Here is a 26,872-nt window from a genome sequence, read left to right as displayed (position 1 = left end):
TTGAAAGCTGCTGTAAGTAGGACAGTGCAGGATAAACAGCAGGAGCTAAGAGCATTGATCACATGATTGTCTCTTTGGAATATTGGGTTGCTACAGAGACCACTAAGAGACAAATTTAGCACTTTACATCAGGATGACGTTTCCCCTTGTCTGTCTGATTAGAATGTGCAGTGATTGTGGATTTGCCTGGAAAGCTTGAGAATGAGAGAGCGCTTTAGTGATCTGGGTCCCTCCCACCAGGCTTTGGTGTATACTTTCAAAGAAAAGTGTGCTCATTTCTAGCTTCAAATGAAATCACTATAGACTTACTGGGAAGATTTTACTCAAGGAAAGATTTGAGTGGAAGACTGTTACTTAGATCATTTGTATGTATGCATCTCATTTTATATTCTGCAAGGACCTCATGGTGGCATTTGCAGTTATCCCATTTTATCCCCAGCAGTCCTGTTTGGTAGACTAAAGGTAATTTGCCAAAGGCCTCCTTATGAGTTCCTTGACTGAGCAAGGATTGGGTCTCCCTGGTCCGAGGCCAGCACTTTCTGTTTCACTTACAATATAGTGGCTCTTACTGTTCAGCATTTAATTTTATTTAGAATTTTTTCCACATAAAAATTAACAGTCTGCTAATGTAGGATAGGAAGCTGGCTTATACTGGGTCAGACCATTGGTCTATATAGCTCAATATTTTCTACACTGACTAGCAGTGGCTCTCCAGGGTTTCTTGCAGGCGTGTCTCTCAGCCCCACCTGGAGATGCTGGGAATTGAATCTGGACCTTCTGCGTGCAAGCAGATGTTCTACTGCTGAGCCATGGCCCTTTCCCAAATGATTTCAGAGTGAGGTTGGAGAATAAACAATTGTGCGTTTGTCATTCTGTAGTTGAATAATAATCAGTGACTATCACTTGCAGAAACAGGATAGGAAGCCATAGCAGAAGCAAAAGTTAGCCCAAGATACCATTTTTAAATATTTCATCTATGTTATATATGAAAAATGGTCCATCAAGATTACTAATGACACTTCATTGTTTTTTAAAAGTACTTTCACAGACAAAAGCATGCTTTCTTTGTGCTACAGCTTGCAGCTGCTACAATTTTAAGTCTTGTATTAGAGGACAGAGGGCAGAAGCTTTGCTTTCAGTCTCTCTTTCTCTCGCGCCCCCCCCCGCCCCCCAACCCACCACATTGAGATGGACACTTTGGGTGGCATTGTGAATGTTTTACGTTACTGAGTATGAGATTTCTCTGCTTATGGTGAGTTGTCTGTGTTTGCACTTACTGCTAAACCACAGACCGGTGCTATGATGATGAACTCTTCCCACTACAGTACAGCTGTGAGAAGGAGCTTGAAAGCTTTCCCATCCATTTTAGATGAACCACAGCTTGTTGTGATGTCTGAACCTGGCCAAACTATAGTTTCATGAACCTCAAACTGTAATTTATGAAACAGCCTTGTTTCAACAACCATATATAAGTTTAAGTAAAGTTAATTTAAAATGGAAGTGGAAGCTTCCATTCTCCTGGCCATGCTAGAGGATAAGAGAAGGTGGAAGCTTGGGAATGATACTTTTATACTTTTAATATTAAAATAATGCAGCCTTTGTGCAGTCACTAAGTGTAAAGTGGATTGGAAGTCCCTGGTTCAAACAGCACCTCTGCCATGGGCTCATTTGGGTGGACTTGAATAAATCAGTGCTCTCTGTATATTTCTACAAGGGAAATATTTTATTATTTGTAGCTTTATCATCAGAAGCTCTAAATTCTCTTCTATAGTAAGTGAGGACTTTGTCATGGACGGCAGATACCTCAGCAAGGGCAAATGCATGGTGATGAAATGAGTATTGTGCTGTGACACATAATTGTAGCTGGTGATGCTCAGTTATTTCGAAGGGTAACTGTGTTATCCAGCATGGTATGATTACAGAGGTGAAACACTTGTGCAAAATACAGTATTCTTATCATGATTTCCTAGTGAGTTTTTCCCCCTCTGTGAAAGCATGGCCTTGTGAGATCTGTACATTGTCTGCTGTTTCTCTCTCTCTCCCCCTACCTGAAATGATAAACCCCTGCATCTGACACTATAACTGTTTAGAACTATGAAGTCTCGCCACCACCACCAGCAACTGCTTGTAGGAAGTAATGTCGTAGAGCATGGGTAGGCAAACTAAGGCCCGGGGGCCGAATCCGGCCCAATCGCCTTCTAAATCCGGCCCGCAGACGGTCCGGGAATCAGCGTATTTTTACATGAGTAGAATGTGTCCTTTTATTTAAAATGCATCTCTGAGTTATTTGTGGGGCATAAGAATTCGTTCATTTCCCCCCTCCCAAAATATAGTCCGGCCCCCCACAAGGTCTGAGGGACAGTGGACCGGCCCCCTGCTGAAAAAGTTTGCTGACCCCTGTTGTAGAGAGCCATGTGCTGGGCTTGGCCAGTGCACTGTGTTACCCCCACGCCCCTATAAAGTTGGAGATCGTACCCTTCCTGCAAGAAGGTGAAGGGAGAGAAGTGGAAGAAAAAAGGATTTCTTTTATCATGCCTGTCTCTGCCACATGATTACTGCAGGAGTCATGTGACTGGAAAGACTATTATGAGAATCTACCATACTGATGATGTCACTGTTATTAGGGGCAGGGGTGGGAGGAATCCTTCAGCAGGCAACCTCTGAGAGATGCATATTTTGACATAAATACATTCCAATGAAAAGAAGAAGGGCTACACCTAGAGGTTTTTTAGAAATGGAGCAAGTAGCTCGTCTCTCCGTGTTGAAATACACCCCTTTTTATATCCTGCAGTTGACAAATTGATAATTCATGAGGCTTTTCAGTGTGCTGTTCAAGAGCATTGGGTAATCCTTAAAATTACGGCATTTAATCTGAGAATAGAGCTGTTGACTGCAGACTGTCAAATTAAGCTAAGCTAGTTAAAGCCACTCAAACTGTTTAACAAGTATTTGAATAAATACCCAATCACAAGTGGAAAACTATGTTTGGATATCAGCAGAATGGATTTTTTTAAAAAAGAAAATGTGCATTTAGCCTATGGAATATAAATCTGTTTAAAGTAGCAAGGTTACACGAAGGCTATCTGATCCATAAGAGTAGAGATGATAAGTGTTCTGTAACACTTTGCAGTTTGTTTGTTTTTTAAACTGATATTTTCTCCATTATAGAAACAAAATGCCATTGTAAATTGCAAATTACTGTGTGTGTTTTAAAGAAAACTGCCCAGGAATTGCTTTCAAAACACCATGAAGTCAGCAATGGTTCTGAAAGTGTTCTCCCTCACTTTTGAAACAGGGATGGGGATTCTGTAGTCCTCCAGATACACTTAACTGTAACTTTCATCATCCCTCACTGTTGGCTATCAAACATTAAAATTTATTATCCAGATTTTCCCCAGTATATATTAAAGCCAAATTAATTTTCTTAGGTCTGACATCTTTTGAAGTTTCAATTTGTAGCCCAACAAAAAATCAAAAGCATTTAGAAGTATTGAATCTTCTAACTTGCTTATTTTATTTGTCCAAATCAATTTAACCTTGGAACATATCCGCCAGCAACACATAAATACAGCATTTACAGTACCACATTTCCAGCAACCCAGATTAAAATTATTAATATTGTTCAGCCTTGAGGGTGTAAAGTACCTTATGTAAAATACTTTGAAATACCATGCTGTGAAGTGGTATCAATCATGACTAGGAGACATGGTGGGCTTCTCCACATGATCAGTTATCTGGCTGGTGTGTAGCGCCCAGAGTATAATCTTGTTTCCATCTTTTTAAAAAGTAAACAAAAGAACAATTTGTTAAAGGCCTATACATATGTTTTGGAACTTTTTTATAATGGTAAGATTAGTTAAAATCTTTTTCTTTGGCGATCACTCGTAGCTGGGCAAGATTGTCTACCATTAACATGGTCTTAGTGGCATGTCCGTAGGTGACTGTGGAGGCCAATTCTGGATCCACACATCCTTCCCCAGTGGGGACATAGTTTCTGGGCAGGAGTTGATCGTGGTGAGGGTTTGCCAAATGTGTCTTCCTTTAGCTCGTTTCTCCCTTTCATCCAGAGTGTTTTCAAAGTTCATGACACTATGGTAAAGGCTGTTCTCTAATTGGAGTACTTGCAGGCCAGTGTTTCCCAATTGTTGGTGTTTATCCTACATTTTTTTAAGATTTGCCTTGACAGATTCGTTAAACCTCTTTTGTTGACCACCAGCATTACACTTTCCATTTTTAAGTTTGGAATAGAGTAGTTGCTTTGGAAGACAATAATCAGGCATCCGAACAACATGACCAGTCCAATGAAGTTGATGTTGAAGAATCATTGCTTCACCACTGACGTTCTTTGCTTCTTCTAGTAAACTGGCATTAGTTTGCCCCCTCATTTTTCTTGACTAATTATTTCTTCTTCTTCTTCTTCTTCTTCTTCTTCTTCTTCTTCTTCTTCTTCGTCTTCGTCTTCGTCTTCTTCTACTACTACTACTACTACTATTATTATTACTACTACTACTGTATTTCAATTGTCTAGAAGATTACATATTATATCTTGCTTATTCCAATAAAAAAAGCATTCTAAAATAGTATGAATACCCCCCTCCAAATATCTGCAATGGTTATATTGTGAAAACTCTGACATAAAATATGAAATAGGTTAGGATGCAGATTCCTCTGTAATGATCTATAATTGCTCTTGAGTGTCCCCCATAAATTCCCAATAACTCAACTAATGTTATTGCCTTGTAATAAAACTTGCGTCCCTATTGTTTCTGTAAGATTTTGTGAAATTCTTAATTACTTCCCCAAGCACCATGAAATTTATTATCGGTTTTCTGCCAACTGGATAATATTGATTGCTTACTAAAAGTAGTTAACTATTTAGTAGGGCGGATGGAACACATTTAATGTGGCTTAAATGTTATAAAATTCCAATTTTTACTTTGAAATGATTTTTATTGAAATTATTTTGAATATTTTAAGGCATGGCAGTTGAAAAGCATGCATTTCCATTTCATAGTTTTAGGCACTGAGAATCTACTAAATGTTTAACATGCTCAAAGAGGTATGCATGATATATATCTTGTCATACTTCCTAGGTATAGTCATTTGAAAGAAGTGAATTACAACATTGAAACTGTTTTATTTAGCTCTTATGATACCCATTATGTCACTTGAGTTATGCAACAATGCATTTTAGAAATTGAGCTCTGTTGGGAGCATTTGGTTGTGATGGAATTAGAGGTGAGCTGTGTGAGTACATTTAGCACAAGACTTTTGCTTGCTTGTTTTGTAAATGAAGCTTGTTAGCACAACTTGCCTATGCATACCTAGAGTATACGTTTTATGCAGATAGGACAATACTTCTGCACATTCATGTAATGTCTATTTATCTTATGAAATGAAGCTGCAAATTATAAATTGAAGGAAGCATATATAATATTGTGGTAGTGGGGTTAACTAAGGCACGCCAGATTCCATACTTCTCCCAGCTTCCATTATATCTTAACATTATTACCCTATTGTTGCATAAGCTGTGGTCCCCAGCCCTGCACCCTGCTCTCACTTGTGACTCCTGGAAGCTGTCACCATGTGACTGTGCCACACCATGGTAAATGACTTTGACTAGCTGACTAAACTAGGGTTTCCATATTTTAAAAAGTGATAAAGTTGTGGAGCTTTTTCCCCCGGGGTGCTAGAAAATTCCACCCGGACACCATTGTTGGAGGGCAAATACCGCCTATGTCCAGGAATTTCAGGACAGCCTTAACTAAACAATTTAGGAACATCTACTGCATGTGAAGGCAGGCTCTGGCAGATTGAGGTGAATCATGGGTCCAACGGTCAAGAAGGCTGTTTCTGTATGTGCTGTAGAGGGAAGTCAGGGGCAGGTGGGGCTTATCAACCTAGGAAGGTAGCCCATCTAGGAGAAGGAAAACTCATCCTAAACCTCCCCTGTCTTTTGGATATCTTCAGGAGAAGCAAATGCTAAGGAGTAAACCCTGCACAAATCCAGAGTGGAGTCCCTAAGATGGTTGAATGATGCCCTGTACACCTCCTTCCTCCCACAACTACTGCAGCCAAGCAGGTGCTCTGCTTTCCTTTGGACCAGTGAGGCCGAGAGGGAGGTCTGGTTGTCCGGGCAGCCCTGGACCGCCATACATACTGTGTATGACTTGTGCACTGGGAAAGTCACTTAGGTGCTGCCAATGCAGTGGTTTGACTTTACCCCCAGAGGTGTGCTCCATTGCCTCTCAAGACAGACAAATGCAAAGAACAACATATGGCTCCTTTTAGTTTGTCATATTCTATGTGGTTGGCCTTTGAGATTGCAAGGAGATAACAGAGTCTATTGTGAAATTAATAGGATCACAGGTCAAAGAAATAATTTAGGTTTCTAGAATGGCTTTATTGAGTGTGTTTAAAAAGATCCAGCAGTAGAACTCCATGCTGTTTTCTGGAAAAATTCTGAGAATGGAAAGTTCCAGTCTATGGTCTGCTGGTACCAGTGGGTTAAGGAAGATGTGCATATGAAATCATTAGTATATCAGATAAAGCTAGCAAGTGGTCTTGTGAAAACAAACTTTTAATACAATGTTGTATTTTTTCTTGTCTGTCAACAAGGAGTTCTCCACAATCATCAAATCATGTGTATCCTTTAAGGTTTGCTTAATTACTACAAGTTAGAGAAAATTCCTCTGTTTTATATCTGTGAACCCCTACAGATTGTCCTGTGCAGACCTTAAGACTGCTACAATAACAGTGCAGTCCTATACAAGTCCTGTAAACGCCCACACAATAATGCTGTAATCCTATACAGGTCTGCTCAGCCATAAGCCACTTTATGTTCCATAGGACTTGTATAGGACAGCAACTTTAGTGACCATTTCTAGTACTAGTTTGTTTGCTTTTCGTCTTTCGCTACATTCCTTAAAATAATTCCTGTCAAACATATAAAAACTATACGTTATGAAAAAAATCATGCACACTTGTCTCTGTTAACTATTTCCTAGGTAACATTTTAATATTTTGTGTAGAAGGACATGCTTCTCCTTAAGCTTTGTTTCCATGTTGCAGTTTGGATATGTTGTGTATACCAAATCAGACTACTGGTATGTCTTGCTCAGTGCACGTAAAAATTACCGTGGGTCTCAGCAAACCACTTGATAAACCGTTTTTTCCTCCAGTACTGGCATCATAATCACAACCAGTACTGTATTATGAAAGTCATGAGCCTCAGGCCAGGTGAGGTCATGGAGAAGGGCTCCGTTAACTGGCAATTTTTGAGGGGGAAATGAGCAGACTGCACTGGTCTTTATTACGAAAATTGCAGTCTTAGGCTAGTGTTAACCTGTTTGCTAAATCCAGCCCTGGTTAAAATGCCCTTGATTTTTGCAGTGGGGAAAATGAATCAAGTGCAGTCCAAGCACATATGTTATTGACTGCTCTGCAGCTGGTCCGTCGGCTGCCTGTGGATTGCTAGGTTTGTCCTGAGTGGCACCAGGACAGCTAGTGGAGGTGCTAGGGATTGAACGTCGGAACCTCCCGCATGCAAGGCAGAAGCTCATTTCTGGAGCTTCTTCAATAACTCTACAGTCACTTCTCTTTTTTAATTTAAGAAAATATAAGAACTTTTATGCTTTTTTCCCCTGGTGGCAACTGTGTGTTTCTCATTGTTCTTTATTTTGTTAAGCAAACCGGTTTCAGAATTGAAACAGGCAACCTGAAACAGGTAACCAGAATTCAGCTTCTTGATTGCAGAAATATGTGATAGCTACTGAGTGATATTTCTTCTCTTAACATGACACACTGCTTGGATTTTTTTAAATAAAAAAATTAAAGATATGGAAGACCCAATTAAAGAATTTGCTGCAATGCTAATAAGACAGTGAATGTTGGAAATTCAGTTGCTGCACACACCTGCTCAAAACTACTTCTGTGCTCCATTGCCGTCAGTAGAAGTATTTAGCAGCTGCTTTAATCTCTCCCATTGAAATTATTGGGACTTCAAAGTACTTTAATTTGGATTATACCCATTAGGTGATATCCAGCTATGTAATACAGAGAGCAGACCATTGATTTCAATGAGTATGACTAGCATTGAGTGCCACCCATGGTGAATAAGCTAAGCCTGCTAAACTGTGAACCTCGTCTTGTGTGTGTGATTCTGCCCTCGCTTAGATGTAGAAAATATCGGTAAATATAGTACGCTTGATGGGAGTTGCTGGTACACTAATAACTGAATACCTGCTAGTGAGATTACAAGCAGGAGAATACTGCTGTGCTCTGCTTGGCCACAGTGAGAACAGTATGCTGAACTTGATAGGCATTTTTTCCTTCTGATCCATCAGGGCTCGTATATTCTTATGATCTTGTTTTCATTCTGATGATCTCCTGTGAATGCCTGTCTGGTAGCACAGAGTGCATTCCTTTGGGGCTATGCTTCCCACTTTTAATTATTTTTTAGGCTGTTTCTCTTCAAAAACAGTTCTATCATGCCTTACTGAGGTAGCACCTGCCTCTTAGATTTGCAGCTTTCTCAAAAGAGCTAGGTAACCTCCCCAATTATTCGAATGCAGCAGCTTCATTGCTCATAATTTGAATTGTGACTTTGGGTCTTGCTAGGTTTGCTGGGGTTTTTGCTCGTTTGTTTGCTTTTTTTTTTTAGTGGATAATAAATCTGCTCAGTTTTTATTTTCAGTTGTCTGAGCTAAACTGTGAAAGTTGTTTGATGCAGCTGCATAAGAACTGGCACACGCCCAGCTGAAAATGAGTGCTGGAAGTGTTCTGAGCTAGTGCTGGAAGATCCAGCACAGACTGCCCCTGACGTAAGGATAACATCTTGACTATGCAGTGATTTCTCTGCTTTTGTCAGTGTTTGGGGTATCCCCCCCTCCTCCGGAGTTTAATACTATAAGGGATAATGATAAATCATTATTGACATGACAGTTGAGAGCTGTAGCTTGTGAATGGCACAGAAGGGAAGTACCCAACACAAAACATAAAACAGTAGATTTTATGTTTGACTGGTGATTTGAACACACTCCTATTTTCTGATGTCTTTGATTTAGAGGTGGGGTTTCATGTGATATCTCTTTCTATGACAGATGTGAAACCACTTCCCCAGTGTGTGTGTGTGTGTGTGCGCTTGAGGAACTAGCATGGCTTTTAGAATTTTGGTCAAATAGGCATCATTGCAACCCAAACACAAATTAGGTACATTACCTGCTGCAATTGCAAGGAAATGGGTGCTGTTGAATCTTAGCACTTTCCTACTGAGCTTAATTTCCTAATTAAATATGCCATCTTCTCCTGCCTTTGCTAGGTGAGAGAGAGGAGAAATCAAGGTTTCAGTTTCAAGCTCTCATTGGATGGAGCAATAGCTCCAGGGTCTGAGCTGTGTGGGTGAAAGTGATTTGGGACTGACTAAAATTCAGCTCTCCCATATAGCTTTTATTTTTCTTCTATTTTTTTGTGTTAGTTCTATAAATATAGGATTTGTACCATTTACTGAGATGCTTTATTGAGAGGGTATGGAAATGCCATTTTTTTATCTCTCTATTTTTAGATCTCTGAATACTAATCGTAAATCACCAAAATCCTTCCTTTGTAGTACTGGTACTTGTGATCCCTCTGCCCTGCCACCAAGCAAGAAGGATGTGTGAGAGAGAAAGAAATTAATGTTTTCTCTGTCTCTCTCTCTGTATAAATGTGTAGTTTCATCACTTGTTAGGAGAACCCTTTACATAGGTAAAGAAGGAGAGTGAGTTCTGGTCATAGCACTCACACAAAACCTTTTTTTCTGTGAAAACGAGTAAAGATCTGGAACAAAAATAGTGTTACTTTTTTAAAGTTGTAAATCTTTAAGACACTCTGGCTGGTAATTCCCCCTCCCCTCCATTCAGGATGTTTTTAATTCCACTTTCCAAAACAAAACATTTCCCCTAGTTCTTGTATGCACATTTCCATTTCCAGGGCATTACATTTCAGATTTGAGAACAAAGCTCTTTTGTTTTGACTTTCTCATCAACACACTTGGTGTACACAGTGATTTATGATCCTCACTTTCTGATGCTACTCATTTACCTCTGTAGAGAAGTCCCTATTGCCATTTTATAGATAGGGAACTGATACCAAGAGCACACATATGTAACAAGCTGCAGTCCTATGCATGCAAACTTGAGAATAAATGTTCTGTTACATAGAAGCACAGGGAGTTGTTTTGTATGAGATCAGACCATTTGCCTATTTAGCCCAGTAATGTATACTCTGTCTGGGAGCAGCTCTCCAGGGTCTTAGCCAAAGATGAGTCTTTCCCCTCAGCTGCTATCTGGTCCTTTTTAACTGGCTTGAACCTGGGACATCCAAAGCATGTGCTCTGTCATTGTGCTGTAGTCCCTCCCCATTGAATTCAATGTAGCTGTCTTCTAGGTAAGAATTGCACCATTAAATTGATATAATAATCATTATATTAATACGATAATCATTCCTGCTCCCCTGGGAATGTTACTTGTACAAGGCCAGAGGTAGGGTGAGGCGGTCTAATGAAGAAGTCTCAGCATCCTCTGTTAATTGCAATCCGCAGGATTCTTTGTGGGAAGCCATGTTAGCCATATTAAAGGTAAAGGTACCCCTGCCCGTACGGGCCAGTCTTGACAGACTCTAGGGTTGTGCGCTCATCTCACTCTAGAGGCCGCAGACACTTCCGGGTCACGTGGCCAGCGTGATGAAGCTGCTCTGGCAAGCCAGAGCCGCACACGGAAACACCATTTACCTTCCCGCTAGAAAGCGGTCCCTATTTATCTACTTGCACCCGAAGGTGCTTTCGAACTGCTAGGTGGGCAGGCGCTGGGACCGAATGACGGGAGCGCACCCCGCCGCGGGGATTCAAACCGCCGACCATGCGATCGGCAAGTCCTAGGCACTGAGGTTTTACCCACAGCGCCACCCGCGTCCCGTTAGCCATATTAACAGAGCATCAATTAAGTTTCTACTATATATATATGTCCACAGATAGGGGCTTGTTCCAGTTTGGTTATGTTTTTAGGTGCCTACTGAATATGATTTGTTATTATTGATGACTATTTTAATTTACTTCAAAAACATAATGTGTAAAGCTTCCCCCAGCCATATAAAGTGTGAAGCATCTAAAATGAACTGTATACTTGCTCTGTAGTTGTGAATGTCTGCTGCTCCTTGGCAGAGAGTATCTTTGGTTACCAACATCTTTGTAATATGTGAAATGGTCTTGAGAAGATAGTTAAACCTTTGTCTCTGATATATCTAGGTTTCCCATGTTAAGTCTGTTTGTCATGTAGGCAGTACCAACATGATCTTTCTTTATTGAATTGTTCCTTTCAGTCAACTATACAAGTGTGTATGTGGAGGTGGCGGCAGCTGTACAAGTGGATTTAAAGTTCCTGTTGCATGTGCTGAATTTTCCAGGCTTTTGTTTACTTAAGGACAGCTAAGAATGAGTTACTTTGCAGGTTTTTGTTTGAAGATTGCCACGGATGCCTTGGAGCATATGCATTGTCTCTTACAACTTAATTGAAGAGGAGAGTGTCTGAATCCTTAGTCAAGACCTTTTGTTTTCTGAAATGCTCATTAGTCATTGAAGATAATGGAGTGTAAACAAACAGATTAATTTTAAACAGCCTGGTTAAATATACCTTTCCCCAAAGTGTTGTAGTTTATATTCTTCCACTTTCTGAGGTGCTGTTGCTAACTAACTGTAACTAACTGTGATCAGCTGTTGCCTATAAAATGGACCCAGCAAAGTCTGGTTGCTGTAGCCACTGGTAAACTGCTTCTCCACACATTCCTCTGGTCTGTGGTTTTTTTTAACTGGGAAGTGGGGACTGGTATTAAGAGGGCTTGATTTGGTCCTGGGGCCTCCAGTTTCTGCTCTGTGCAGTAGAGGATGGGAATGTCTACATCAGGGATGGGGAACCTATGATCCTCCAGATGTTGTTGGACTCCAGCAACCAGCAATCCCAGCTGGTGTGACCAGTGGCTAGGGATGATGGGAGTTGTAGGCCAACAACAGCTGGAGAACAATAGGTTCTTTATCTCTGGTCTGCATCAAAAGGTGTGATCTTGCTCATCACTTGATGTGCATGGTGTGGAATGCCGATGATACTGGTTTGACTAAGGGATTCCTGACTACCTGCTTGGGGCAGGACAAAAATAAAGATAGTCCCCCCATTTTGAGTTGGGAATGTACCCTCCCCCCAATTCCTTTCTTTTCTACATTCAAACAGTCTTTTGAACGGCCTCTCAATTTTTATATCTGTATTTTAACTTCAGTGATGTGAATAAGGGATTCTTTTTATACTGTATTTATGTGTTAAGGTTTATGTCTTTTTCTTACTTACTGTAAGGTGCACAGAGAACTTACTTAGGCAGTTCATAAAGAAATATTGCACTTTTTATTTTCTTGGGATGCCTGCTTGGACTAATCACCTTGATTTCCTTCTGCTTCTTCCTTAGCGAACATTTGTCCTGCTCCTTCACCTTCTTCTTGCACGGGGACAGCAATGTTTGTACCAGCGTGGAAATCAACCAGCACCAACCTGTGTACTTTGTTAGTGAAGAACATCTCACCCTGGCCCAGCAGTCTAATAGCCCTTTTCAAGGTAGGTTTCTTTGATTGACTCCAGAGATTGTGTCCTTTTTGGACAGACTTTTCTGTTATCTAAATGAAGGCTTTGTAGCAAGAGGGAGTTGAGCAGGGGTAGGCAACCTAAGGCCCGGGGGCCGGATCACCTTTTCAATCCGGCCCATGGACGGTCCAGGAATCAGCGTGTTTTTACATGAGTAGAATGTGCCCTTTTATTTAAAATGCATCTCTGGGTTATTTGTGGGGCCTGCCTGGTGTTTTCACATGAGTAGAATGTGTGCTTTTATTTAAAATGCATCTCTGGGTTATTTGTGGGGCATAGGAATTCGTTCATTCCCACCCCCAAAAAAAAGTCCGGCCCCCAACAAGGTCTGAGGGATGGTGGACCGGCCCACTGCCAAAAAAGGTTGCTGACCCCTGGAGTAGAGGTTAATCACAAGACTGATGAAAATGTCTTAATAAGTTTGCAGATTCTCTCCGGGATATTAGTTTTCTTTTTTATTAGTTATTCTGAACACTCAGCTTTGTCAGGAATAGCTGTCTTGAAATATCCATTTTGAACTTCCAACAAAATATGAGAACCTTCAATTCAGTATTCCCTAACCTGGTCCCCTCTCGATGTTTTAGATTCCAACTCTCATCAGTTCCAACCAGCGTGGTCACATATCTGAGTGGATGGGAGTTGTAATCCAGAACATCAGGAAGGTTGGGGGAGGCTGCTGTAAACAATAGGCAAAATGTGGTTTTTAATCTATGTGTCATTTCACATAGTACATTAATGTCAGCTGCAGCAAATATGTATTGTATGGGTACTCTTGCCAAAAAACACTGATTGGCTATAGCTTTTGGGATGTACACCTGAGGGCCTTGCCTGTGTTTGCCTCTTATCAATGTGTGAAATGGCACTGGAGCTTCCTGTAATGGACCCTAATAAGCTATTCTTGTTAAGGATGCGTCGAGATTCTTGAGTGTTGATGCCTATATGTTGCACTAAAACCCAAACCTTCTTGATGGCAGTAAATGGATCTCATATGTTTAATTCCTGGAATGACCCTGAACTTATTTTTTGACTGGTTCCTCTACATGCAAGTTTAAAAACACACTCATGTTCAGCAGTTTTTCAGCTGTCTGTCGGCTGCTGCCAACTGTTGAAGGGTAACTTTCCTAACATAGACCAGTTTATGACGCTTTTAGAGATCACCCTTCTCTTGTTACCAGGTTTCCCCTATTATTAAAAAAGAAAAGAAAATAATTTGAGCCTAACCTGTACTTAGCAGCTTGCAATCTGTGTTTCAGTAGATGTTACTGGTGTTTCTTAAAAAAAAAAAAAAAAAAATCCATTCACCTCTCCTGTATTAGAGAAAATTGTTCCCTACTGCTGATCTCTTACAATGCGTTTCTATATCAGACGTTTGGATGAATTTCTATCTGCTGTTATGGTACACTGATTCTTACATAACTCACCCTGTTTCAGTACACATACATTTTAATGAGGGACAATAAGTCCTTGTCCTGAGATCGTCAGGTGAGGATGACTCCTTGCTGCCATGCAGCACAGTAGAGCACAGTCTACCCTGCTAATTAAAGCACAGAATTGTTTCTGAGATTTAAAACGGTGCTTTTAAGTGGAGATTTCAAACTTTGTCAGAGTTAAGAGGCTATTCATAATGCTGAACTATGTGTTGAGATTAGAAGCCTCCTGCTCCTTTGTCATTCTTTCTGAACCCTGAAAAATGATTTGTGCAAACTGGTTTGTTCACAAATTGTGATTTCAAGCTGTAGTCTGAAGATGATTGACATTCCTTGTTTCCCAGGAAACTATGGTTTACACTTACTACAAACCAAGATGGAAAGCCTTAAACTCTGTGTGCAGGAGAAGGGGGAAAGGAGCAAAAAAGCACACTTGTCGCCCAAGGACTTTAAGTTGCCTACCCCTGCTTTAGTATCAGTCCAGTATTATGGAATACTCTGCCAATAGGGATTGAGCAGGAACCTTCTGTTCGAACTTTTAAACACCTGCTGAAAACTTACATTCTTTCTGTCCTATCCAGGCAAATAAGACTATACCTTTCCATAAAACTTAGCTGATTTCTGGTTTTAACTTTATAAATATATATATATTTGCATTGCATTATATATAATTTTTGTAAACCATTCTGATATTCTCTTATTAATAGTGTTATGTAAACATTTTTATAAAAAATAAAAAGGAAAGATAGTGGAACTTCCCTTAATACGAAGCAATATTCAGCTTTTAGCCTTAGTTGGAAATTTCCAAAGAAAAATGAGCATAGAACAGTGCTGGGGAACCTCAGACCCAGGTGTGTGGGTGAATCTGGCCCCTGGAATTTGCTCAAGGCCACACCCCTACTAGTCTAGTCCTTCTTCATAGCCTTCTTGAATGTTTTTGCCTGACTGGAATGTGTCCTTGAATTGCCCTTGGATTAAATCAGCAAGAGGGCTGGAGCTACCCATGGCATCCCATGCTATTGACTAATTACATTGGCTATTTTTTATTCTGCCCTGCCTTGCAGGCTTTGGTAATGATTCTTGTAAATATTCTGAACTGGAATGTTCACCCTAAAGCTTCTAATAGCTGCTTAACTTTAGCCACTGAAATGGATCTCAAATAAGAGTCTTTGCAGTCCTTCATGGGGGCAGTGATGGTATCCAGGTTTTGGCAAGCCATCCAGCAAAACTGGAATCCATGAAAAGATTTAACTTCCCTTGCAAATTTACTGCACATGGAAGCTTAGCCCCTTGACACACCAACCGCCCTTGGGTATACATTGCAGATCTTTTTGGGGTGGTGCTGGTGAATGACAAATGTTCTTGTTCTTTGTATTGTAGTTATTCTAAGTCCCTTTGGATTAAATGGTACACTCACTGGACAGTCGTTCAAGTTGTCTGATTCAGCTACGAAAAAACTGATTGGGGAATGGAAACAGTTCTATCCTATCACATCCAACCTGAAGGAGGGATTGGAGGAAAAGCAAGAAGAAATGGATTGGGAGGATGACTCTCTCGCTGCTGTGGAAGTCCTTGTTGGTACGAAAGCTTTTTAAATCCCTAAACCAGTGGTGGGAGGGACTGTAGCCCTCCAGATACTGTTGGATTCCCAGCTCCAATAAGCCTCAGCCAGCATGGCCATTGGTGATGAGTAGTCTAGTCCAGCAACACCTGGAAGGTCCCACCTGCCTCTAGCAAATGAAATTGCTTTATTTAATTACTATTTCTGAAGTGCCTAATGCAGCTCTCTGGTCTCCGATGAAATGCATTGTCACCAGACAGTCAAGATGGTCTTCACTTGTGAAAACTTACTTAGTTCATATGTAGTGTGGATTTAGTAGTAACAACCTCCCTCCCCCCCAAAAAATCTTATTGGTCACCTTTGTGTAAATTGGAACAGACACTTGGGGTTGGAAATGTAAAAAATTTGGGCTGTTGCCTTGTTTAAAACAAACATTATTTTAATCAGACTATGTCTTTAAATCAACTAATGATTCTATAAGTGTTGCAGTGTTATTAAAAATATTGCTGATGAGCTATCTTTATCAGGAATTGGACAGGAGAGCACCAATTTAGGAGCTGTTAATTGCCTGTTTTAAAAAAGGTCTTGCTGCTAAAGTTAAAACTGGTGACTTCTGTTTCTTCCTTCTAAGCAAGAGCTAGGCACAACGGTCATGTCTAATAAATAATTGTCATAGTTCTGATATCCCACTAGCTTTTGTTTAAATGGGAACTAGTATAGTTTGTTTGAGATAATCTTGAGGTTAAAAGGATTCAAACGCTTTGCTGAAAAACTGAACACTAAAACAATGAGCAAGTTATTACATAGAATGTCAAGGTAAACTAGAGCAAATGGAGGGAAAGAAAGTGTAAAAACAACAAACACCAGGAGTGTGGATTGTAGCGGGGGCACAAGATGTCAGACAGATCTGACCATGGAACATTTTAAAACAAAGGAAACAGTTTATGGTTGGTAATGCAAAGGGAAAGGAAGGCTTAGAGGAAGGTAGGTGCATCATTCATACACCCACATCCCTATATATTTCGTGCCCGCCAAAGTTTCTATAATCTCTGACCATTGGCTATGGGGCTGGTGGGAGTTGGGAGTCCTACAAGGCTGTAATACATTGGCTACCCAAGTCCTCTTGCATAGCAGTCACCTATTGTGCTGGTCACTATATCTCTTGGCCTGATAAACTTCACAATGTCATTACAAGGATAAAATGATGGATGAGAACCATGTATACTATCTTGAGATTCTTAGATGAAGGAAAGGGAAATATTGTAAGCAGTCAGAAGAAATTGTGCTTCTTTTAGCACTAAGGTTAGTTGCCAAAATTTACAAAACTGACCTCCTAGAGTGAAAACAATTGAGAATTCGATTTGCTTTAAGAGTGTCAGAGGAATTATAAGTCACAATGAAGCATATGTCGTTATTTAACTTTAAAAAAAAAGAAGAATGGCGGTAGACTGGATTGAAATTTAAAGCATTTTCACTGAGAAGAGTGGCACTATTATAAGACAAACTAGAGTAGGATTTATGAGGAAGATGACAAGGAGTCTTACTGCTTTTAGTGGAGAAAAAGAAAAGGTAGATAAATTATATTGCATCACTGACAAGTAACATGCTTTTAGCCCAGCACTGGGCAGAAGAATAATTGAGGCATGGGCAAAATGATTGGGGCCATCAAGGATTTATATGCAACAGCGGAAATAGTTTCAGATTTCATAGTTGAAGAGAACCGTAAGCCATGTGTTACAGGGCTTAGTGGAGATGCTAGTAATTTTCTGAGTCATTCATTGGGATGTCTGTGAAAGGGGAGATGTTGGCAATTTTCAGGTTATATTAAACAGTTTTCCTGCAGCTTGTCATAAACCAGGGGTGGGCCACTTGCACCCCAACCTAATTTCAAAAGCCTTTTGCAGGCTCTTGGTTCAGATACTGGCCAAGAGCAATCTGTTCGCTCCTCTCCTCCCACCCCTACTCCCAAGTCTGCCCGTTGAAGCCTTTGGGGTGAGGAGGGAGACAAGGAGGTGGCAGAAAATGAAGGCAGTTGCAGAAGTGGGGGGGGGGGGGAGAAAATGGGATGTCCCTTCCCATTCTTGGCTCTGGCCACATCCACTGCTAACACTCCCTGACAGATTTGCCCCTTAAGGAATGTTGACCCTCTTGTAAACAGTTACTTACTGCATCATATGTTATTATTAATAAGCAGTTGCTGAAATTGATACTGCTTAGTGTAGTGGAGTGTGGTGGATTTCAAACTTTGCTAAGGAGCCCCCATATGTGATGTAAAAAAATTTCACATTTCCAAAAATTCTGGGTCATGTTCCAAGTGCAGCTAGTTCACTCTCCAGGCTTGTTTGGCCCTTCTTTCGCTCTGCTTGAACCAAGAATATACTCCAAACCCTCTCTTGCAGCTGCCTTTCAGGGAAGCTACTTCTGGATTTCCTTGATGAGAGGATCACTTGTGTAGTGTGAAGAACTTTTCTCTGCCAGGAAACTCATTGGTTGATGCTGATCCAATTGTGGCCGTTCAACCCAACCTCTCTCGCATGTGAGGATAAAATGAGGGTGGAGAATTCTAATTGTCTGCCTGCCAGATTTTTTGTTTGTTTGTTTGTTTGTTTCAAGCAAGGCTTAAAAAGCAGTTTATGTTACAGTGGGTAGTGATGTACTTTGTGCCTGGGTTGGACTGTGTAATAAACTTTTTCTGTTTATATATTTTTAGCTGGTGTACGGATGGTCTACCCGGCATGCTTTGTTTTAGTTCCTCAGACAGACATTCCTGTTCCTAGCACTGCTGGGTCAAGCAACTGCTTGGGTGTCCACCAAGTGCCTGCTTCCACAAGAGATCCCGCCATGTCCTCGGTCACTCTGACTCCACCTACGTCCCCAGAAGAGGTTCAGACAGGTATAGTAAAACTCCTTCCCTATCCATCAGCTTTGTCATATTTAAAATCTACAAAGGGGAGGTACTGTTTTGACATGTTCTCCCTGCCCAAATGGCCTCTCATCAGCATGAAATAAAGCATGGGTAGGCAAACTAAGGCCCAGGGGCCGGATCCGGCCCAATTGCCTTCTAAATCCAGCCTGCAGACGGTCTGGGAATCAGCGTGTTTTTACATGAGTAGAATGTGTGCTTTTATTTAAAATGCATCTCTGGGTTAGTTGTGGGGCATAGGAATTCGTTCATTTTTATTTTTATTTTTCAAAATATAGTCCAGGCCCCCACAAGGTCTGAGGGACAGTGGACCGGCCCCCTGCTGAAAAAGTTTGCTGACCCCTGACATAAAGTAATGGTTAATACCATGATTATTTTTTGATGCTTATATCCTGCCTTTCTTCCATCATGGAACCAAAGGGGCAGTTGATGTGATTCCCAAGGCACTGACCAGACCCAGGTCTGCTCATCTTGAGCAAGGTGGTGGCCTCATGTGCTTTCAAACCCCTACCCTTAGGCAATGAAATCCAATGGATACCTTCTGAGTGCATGCTCCTGTCCATTCTCAGTCCCTGGTGCTTTGATGAGGTTTTCCATGGTAAATTGGAGAGTAGAAAGCAGGAATGTGCAGGAGAGATAGATGAGATTGCTCTCCATACAATCTGTCATGATAAAAACTACAGACTTCTGAGCACAAGTGTCTGTAGTCCTGACCATTCACGATGGGTGTGCATGCTTCAAAACTGGATAGAACCTGGTTTCCGTCTCTTACTTTTGTTCCATACTTTGAAACTTGTGTTTGTTCAGTATACTTCAAAATACTTCAGTATTTGAAGTATTACTTCATTTTTTTCTATTTTTAACCATATTGCATGATCTTAAGTTTTTATTGCCATAAAATGCTTTGAGAGAGAGAGATGAATGAAACTGTTGTTGTTTAGTCGTCTTAGTCGTGTTCGACTCTCTGTGACCCCACGAACCAGAGCATGCCTTGGAAACTCTCACTTTCTTCTCAAAGCTTCTCCTTTTTTATGTCCATGGAGTTTTCTTGGCAAAATACTGGAGTGGTTTGCCAGTTCCTTCTCCAGGTGGATCACATTTAGTCTAAACTCTTGGCTATGACCTGTCCATCTTGGGTGGCCCTGCACGGCATAGCTCATAGCTTTTTGGAGTTATTCAAGCCCCTTCGCCATGACAAGGCAGTGATCCATGAAGGGGATGAATGAAATAGTGGTATACAAACAAACAAATAATTTGACCATAATTTGTGTAATGCTCTGTAATTTGTATATGAGAAACAGACGAAGCTTAATTTAATGTGACACTTCTAGTGCCTTTTTATCTGCTATGTCTCAGAGTAGTAATTCAAAGGAAGACAATGTTGTTGTTGTTTTAAAAAAACAACTATTTGGTGCCTGCAAATGCTGTGGCTGCCTCTGCTCTTGCACTCTGATTTTTTGTCCCTGTAATAAAAACTGGGTTTTTTTTTGGGGGGGGGGGGTTGTTTAAGCAGATACAATGGATAAGGTTTAACCGTCTAATTAACTCTTGTGTTGCCATCCCTCTTTCTCTTCAGTTGATACTCGTTCAGCCCAGAAGTGGGTGAAGCTCCCTTCTATTTCTGACATATTCAGCTCCGAAAGCATTAGTCACCATGGGGGCAAAATCCCTCGGAAGCTGGCCAATCAAGTGGTTGACAGAGTCTGGCAAGAATGCAATATGAACAGAGCGCTGACCAAGTATGTATGATGTTTATGTGTGCATGTGTTCATATGGAGACATTGTAAAATCTGTACTTAAAAGTGGAACACAGTAGCTTTCAAATGAGTTCAACCAAAGCTGCACATGTTCCTTAATTGCTTGGTACATTTTAGTGTTTTTAATTTGTTGCTCACCCAAGTCTGAAGACATCAGAGGCATGTAAAGGAGATGGATGGGGATGTGTAAAACACTTTTATCGATTGCTGTATTGGCCAGCTTTCTCTCCCTTCCCATCTCTCCCTTGGCTATGACCCAAGAAAGTGCCACCTCCCATCCCAGAGGAACTAATGTATGTTCCCTAACCTATACTTCCTTTACCCTTCTATCCTGGAAGAAAGTGTGTCGACTTGCTACTCACTAGTAAGAAACTACTTAGGCCCTGGGCAGCAACATGTTTGGAAACTCTCTGTCCAGGCAACTAATCTTTTACCCTGAATCTATCTTTGCCCAGCCTATCTCCTTAATTTCCTTCTCCAAATAGCAGGCACACTCTGGATAAATTAATTTATTCCAGCATTTTTAGGAATAATATTTGATCAAGGCACTAAGAAAGAATATTTCCTTGCTTTCCCCCTCCATGCTGCCAGGTTTGTCTGCTGGAATTGGACTCTGTGTCCTAGCTTGGGGGTTAGTTTGGGAAGACTAGGCAGCAAGTGGGAGCAATAGGAAAGACAGAACAGGTGGTGTATTTAGGTTTTTGTTTTATTTTATTTTTTAAAGCTATTTTTATTAAAGCTTGAGCAACAAACAAAGACAAAACAATATACAAAAGTCAACATCAAATGCCAAGCAGATAACAGGGTGTATTTAGTGGGCAGATAAATCACTCTTTAATGAGAACTGGCAGGCTCTTGGGAAAGGGAGGGAGGAAGATAATGGCCTGTAATGAAGGCTGTTTTCTTTGTATCTGGAGCAGCAGCAAACCTGCACACACGGTGTGGGGACCTGTGGAAGGAGCCATTACTCTGTTGAGATTCCTAGTTCTAGGTGGTGCAGTTAAGCTGCATTTAGCCATTCCCTTGCTGGAATTTGGACCAGCATTTTGGTTTCCAGCATTGGCCACCCAGATGCTTTGGGGTACGCACAAGGAAGGTCTTATGGTAGTGGTTGCCCCTCCTTATCTAGAAGTCAGAAGCAGATTGCCTTTCAGTGTGGGAGACTCCATTTAGCTGCTGTGGGCTAACGGTTGCTAATAGGCCTACCCCCTTTGTGCTAATCTAATATTGCACAAAGTTGTGGGTATTGCCACACATCTTGTGGCACTGAATTTCTTAAGTTCGTTATGCATAGTGTAAAAAGCTCCTTCTTTTTTCTTTCTTTTTTGTAAATCCTGAACCAGTTGCCAGTCAACCTCATTTGTGTGAGACTTAGATGAGAGGGAGGGAAACTTCACGTGAATCATAATTTTATAGATAGATACAGAAATGGCCCTCTTAATTGTAGCAGTTTAAATACAGTATAGTGGGTGCTCGGGTTGCGAACGTGATCTGTGCAGCAGGAACGTTCGCAACCTGCAGTGCCGCATCTGCGCACGTTCGGGTCGTGATTCAGCACTTATGCGCAAAGCGTGATTTAGCGCTTCTGTGCATGTGCAAGCGCCGAAACCCGGAAGTAATCTGTTCCGGTACTTCCGGGTTCGGCGCGGTGTGCAATCCAAAATCGCGCAACCTGAAGTGTCTGTAACCCAAGGTATGACTCTACTACGTTGGATTGATATGGTAAATGTTATCTGCGTTTTCCTGAAAGTTTTCATCTGTGTATGTATGTGTACACACACACACACACACACACACACACACACACACACACACGTTGTAAGTCCACAAAAGGTACTAACTTGAAAGATATTTTACTGCCTGGCAAAACACATACCTGTTAGTCATTTGTGGTACAACATCAGCTTCAAAGAGAGAAAAATCCAGCTTGTCCAATATGATTCTTTCTAGACACAGGTGAACCAGGAAAGTGTATAGATTCAGTAATTATATGATCCACCACAGATTCATGTTTTCTCCACAATTTTCATCAGTTCACTTAAAAGAATAATTTCTCTCCCAAATGCAATGCAGGAGGAAGTATTCTGCTACATCAAATGGCGTATGCGAAGATGAGACAGTTGACAAAATGTCATTTTGGGAGTTTGTTGAAGCCACGCAGAGGACAAATTGCACTTGCTCAAGGTAAAGTTTGCAGAACATTCAGTTGTAGTGTGTAAAACTATGCAGGAATCTTTCAGGATCCATTTTATAAAAATTATAAAACAGTAAGAAGGTAACATGTTGGTCAATACGGTAAGCTAACAGACTAGGTGTATAGGCTCTTTGGAACTTTATTTTATTTAGTGCATTGGTGTTTAACTGATGAGCTGGGATCCACTAACAGGGTTTTGAACTAAGATGAGGCACAACAGCACTACCGCCATACAAATATATGGTAAAAAGATAGAAAGAAATTGTTCTCCAAATGCAGATTTGGATTAAAGGTGGGTCCTGGGTCTAAAAGAGTTGAAGACGACTGATTTAGTGGATTTGTAGCCGCCTTTTTGATGGCAAGTCCTTAGATAAAATGCAATGGGCACATTAAAAACCATATGCTTAAAACAAAGGAAATCTAGCCCAGCTAGAGCAAGCATAGGTAGCTGGTGTTTTCTCTGCCTGCTTGTCTTTCCTTCTTTCGGGTCTTTCCCTGAGGTCAGTTAATAGGTGGGCCAGGGGACAGTCTAGGTCAGGCATTGGCAAACTTGGCCCTCCAGATGTTTTGGGACTACAACTCCCATCATCCCTAGCTAACAGGACCAGTGGTCAGGGATGATGGGAATTGTAGTCCAAAAAAAACTTCTGGAGGGCCGAGTTTGCCTATGCCTGGTCTAAGTGGAACAGCAGCAGCATCTTGATATGTTATCCTGCCTCCTTCTCTGTCCTCTCTTTTTACTTGGTTGTAAATGCTTCATTAAGGCATATACATTTGCCAATAGTTGTAGGAGGAATGTGTTCCCCTGTGGCAGCATAATGCTTAACCATTATTAAGCATTGCATCTGAATGCCTAAACCACAGTTAAGGACTGATGGAAATCAGGATGGGAAGCCACAGTTGGAAGTGGGTTTGCAAACAATGACTTCCGCTAACTGTGGGTAAGCATCGCGTGTGTGCACTGAGAAAACTGTGGTTAAGGCGGCTTTGCCACCTCTTCATGCTCTCTGCTACTAAGGTGACTAGTTGGTGTCTCCCTGTTCGTAAGCTGCAAGGGTAAGGCTTAACTCACTGAGCTAAACCACAAAGCAGTATAGTAATCATGGACAAGTGTTACGTCTGTGTATCAACATATTAAGCTGGATTCACTTTTGTGTAATGGTTGCCGAAATGTGAAATGCTACCGGCAGTTAACAGTACAGATGATTCCCACCCCAATTCTCTCTCCTGCCCCTCTTTAGGTACAAAAGTCTCAAGCCAAGGCTTGCAATTCAGCAGGGGCCAGTGCCTCCTGTGGGCCAGCAACAGCAAGCAGCTCCAAAGCACAAGGCAAATGAGAAGCAAGAGAAAGGAGATAAGCCCCAGAAACGTCCTTTGACCCCATTTCACCATCGTGTTTCCATCACTGATGACATTGCCATGGAGGCGGACTCGGCCAATCAGAGGCTTGTGATTACCACGTCCGATAACCAAGTGAGGTTTTCAAATCTCAGAACTAATGATGTAGCAAAGACTCCTCAGATGCATGGCACTGAAATGGCAAATTCTCCCCAGCCACCTCCCCTTAGTCCTCACCCGTGTGATGTTGCTGATGAAGGGGCAACTAAAACTCCTTCCACTCCCCAGAGCCAGCATTTCTATCAGATGCCAACTCCAGATCCTTTAGTTCCTTCAAAAACAATGGAAGACAGGATAGAGGGCTTGTCTCAGACTTTCCCAGCTCAATTCCCAGAAGTTATAGAGCCCACAATGTATGTTGGTGCAGCGGTGAACTTGGAAGAAGAAGATGCAGATTCCACGTGGAAGTATTACAAGGTTCCAAAGAAAAAGGACGTGAATTTCTTGCCACCACAGCTCCCAAGTGAAAAGTTCAAGGATGACCCTATGGGATTTGCAGGGTCAGACAACTTACCTTCAGCTACAGAGTAAGCATACCTTATATTTTAACTTCTAAAAGCAGAATTTGCATCTAATCCAAAAACCTTTTAGTTCTTATGAGAAGATAATTTTGTTTTCCTTTGTATTATCATGGTTCAGAAAGAGCGGAACTTGTGGTTCTGCTGTGGGCATTTTAATTGTGAATGTCCAGGATCAAAATGCAGAAGTATTCACTCAATTGTGTATATGTATGAGTACTAGAAAATTCAAATTCTCATTCAGAGTGTGAGAGGTCCTGTATTCAAATCCTAGAGGGATTGGATGATTGTACCATTTGAATTTGGTGGGAGGGGGCACAGCATGGGGCTGGAGTATGTGGTTTGCATGCAGAAGTTCATAGGTTTTATTCCCTGGCATTTCCAAGTTCAAAGGATCTCAAGTAACAAGTGCTGCGAAAGAAATCTGAGACCTTGGAAGTTACTGCTTGTCAAAAGATAATACTGGGCTAGATGGCTTAAATTATATGTTCAACTAATTTTTGCAGTTTTCCCCTGCTTGGAGATTTTTATTCTCTTTATAAAAAGCCACTTGAGTGATAGCCCATGTCTGCTACAGAGCCAACCTGATCCAAGAACTCCACTGATGCTATTAAGATTTGGAAGCTTTTGTGTTTCCTTCAGAGAGGACTATGTAACTAGGAGTGTGTCAAATTCTTGAAAGTGGACCTACCATTTAATTGAATACCTCTCGGTGTTCGCTGCTAAAAGAGCTATTATTTATAAATGAAATACCAGTTTTAAAATGCAGCTTATGCTGTGGACTTAAAACCACAAAATATTTGAATTGGTCTGCCTTTGTTTCCCTTGTTCTCTGTGGCTAATGAATCTCCTTTATGTGTTATGAATAAAAAGCTCTGTTTCAGCTAGATGATTTATCATAGTTTCCATTCTAGATTTTTGTTTTCACTTCAGTCAAAAGCAAAATCCCTTTGTGGGTTTCCCAGCTTCTAAGCTTGTAACTAACTCTGCAATACATTGGAATCTGTGGAATGAAAAGGGAAATCATGTCCTCTGATTTTTAAAGGGAACATGACTGAAGTTAACTTCTTTTTGAGCTTTCTCACTTATCTCTTGCCCCATGTCTGTTGGATCTGTTGGAGAGTGTTTTCTTTGATATCAGAGTATCAGCAAGATTTATATCTTGTCCTATCCTGTGTGCTCAGGGCAGCTAACTTGAGTTTGAAATGATAGAAATGGCTCCTTAATTGACTTGTAATAGAAACTAATCACAGAAATGGAACCTGGAAAGGGGAGTGGGAAAAGAAGGGGATGGGGAGGGGCTGCAGTCTTAAGACTTGGCTTTGAAAGACCAGCTTTCAAAGCTGCTTTTAAAAAGTGTCTGTGTGAGGAATCATTTTTGAATGGGGTTGGGTTGCAGGAGGAATGGTTCTGTGCTGTTCTGGTGTCTTTGTTTGGCTCTCCTCTAGCCCCTGTTCACAGGGCAGTTGCTCAGTGTCTCCACTTATTACCTTTCACAGTTGGAACCAGAGTTCTGTGGCCTGTGCAAAGATGGCACCTTTCACTTGCCCTTATCTCTTGTCACTTTTTGACTCCCTTCTCACCTCATGTATGCTTAATGAGGGCTTGCTTCTTTATAAACATTCTTAAATGAGGCAGTGGTGCCATAGAAAGGCTTTCTCATAAATCCCAAAGTCTCCATTGAACATGGGCCTCCCTTACAAAGCTGTGACCTGGTACCCAGAAATTCAGAAGTCCTCACTTGTCCGTTGAGTGATTTTTGTGCCACTGGGGTTCCTCCTGCTTCTCTTAATCAGTGCAGCAGCTTATGGTTCTGGTGGGGGCAACTGAAATGACAACTGGCGCTGCTATATAAGGGTAAGTAGTCTTTGCCAGTGGGCCAGAGGGTGAATGTTTACATCTTTTTCTCTCTCTGAGTCTTGACACACAGTTTTTGGGGCAGTGAAGGGGGAAATGGCAAGTGCTGTGCAGCATGTGCTCCTTTCGGGGGGCTCAGTTCAGCAGATGCTAGGCCAGGGGTCAGCAACCTTTTTCAGCTGTCGGCCAGTCCACCGTCCCTCAGACCTTGTGGGGGGGCCAGACTGTATTTTGAAAAAAAATATGAACGAATTCCTATACCCCACAAATAACCCAGACATGCATTTTAAATAAAAGCACACATTCTACTCATGTAAAAACACCAGGCAGGCCCCACAAATAACCCAGAGATGCATTTTAAATAAAAGGACACATTCTACTCATGTAAAAGCATGCTGATTCCTGGACCATCCGCGGGCCGGATTTAGAAGGCGATTGGGCCGCATCCAGCCCACTGGCCTTCGGTTGCCTACCCCTGTGCTAGGCTTTGTCACATAAAACGTGGCAGCAAACCTTGGGTTTATCCCTAAAAGTACATTGGCTATAGCTACCTACTGAAACTTGGCACAGTAATGAGT

General features: G+C 41.3%; 1 protein-coding gene across 1 annotated transcript in view; it reads left to right on the top strand.

The window, feature by feature from the left end:
- MED13 (mediator complex subunit 13) overlaps positions 1–26,872 on the top strand; it is a 99,894-nt gene that overhangs the window by 37,574 nt on the left and 35,448 nt on the right. Inside the window, exons 4-9 of the mRNA XM_028708479.2 lie at positions 12,487–12,632; positions 15,467–15,664; positions 18,358–18,540; positions 20,147–20,309; positions 22,401–22,511; positions 23,763–24,446. Coding sequence (XP_028564312.2) covers positions 12,487–12,632; positions 15,467–15,664; positions 18,358–18,540; positions 20,147–20,309; positions 22,401–22,511; positions 23,763–24,446 — 1,485 coding nt within the window. The remainder of the gene's footprint in view (positions 1–12,486; positions 12,633–15,466; positions 15,665–18,357; positions 18,541–20,146; positions 20,310–22,400; positions 22,512–23,762; positions 24,447–26,872) is intronic.

This window comes from Podarcis muralis, chromosome 15, assembly GCF_964188315.1.
Source record: "Podarcis muralis chromosome 15, rPodMur119.hap1.1, whole genome shotgun sequence".
NCBI classification, from domain to species: Eukaryota; Metazoa; Chordata; class Lepidosauria; order Squamata; family Lacertidae; genus Podarcis; species Podarcis muralis.
This window is presented reverse-complemented; position numbering and strand designations above follow the sequence as displayed.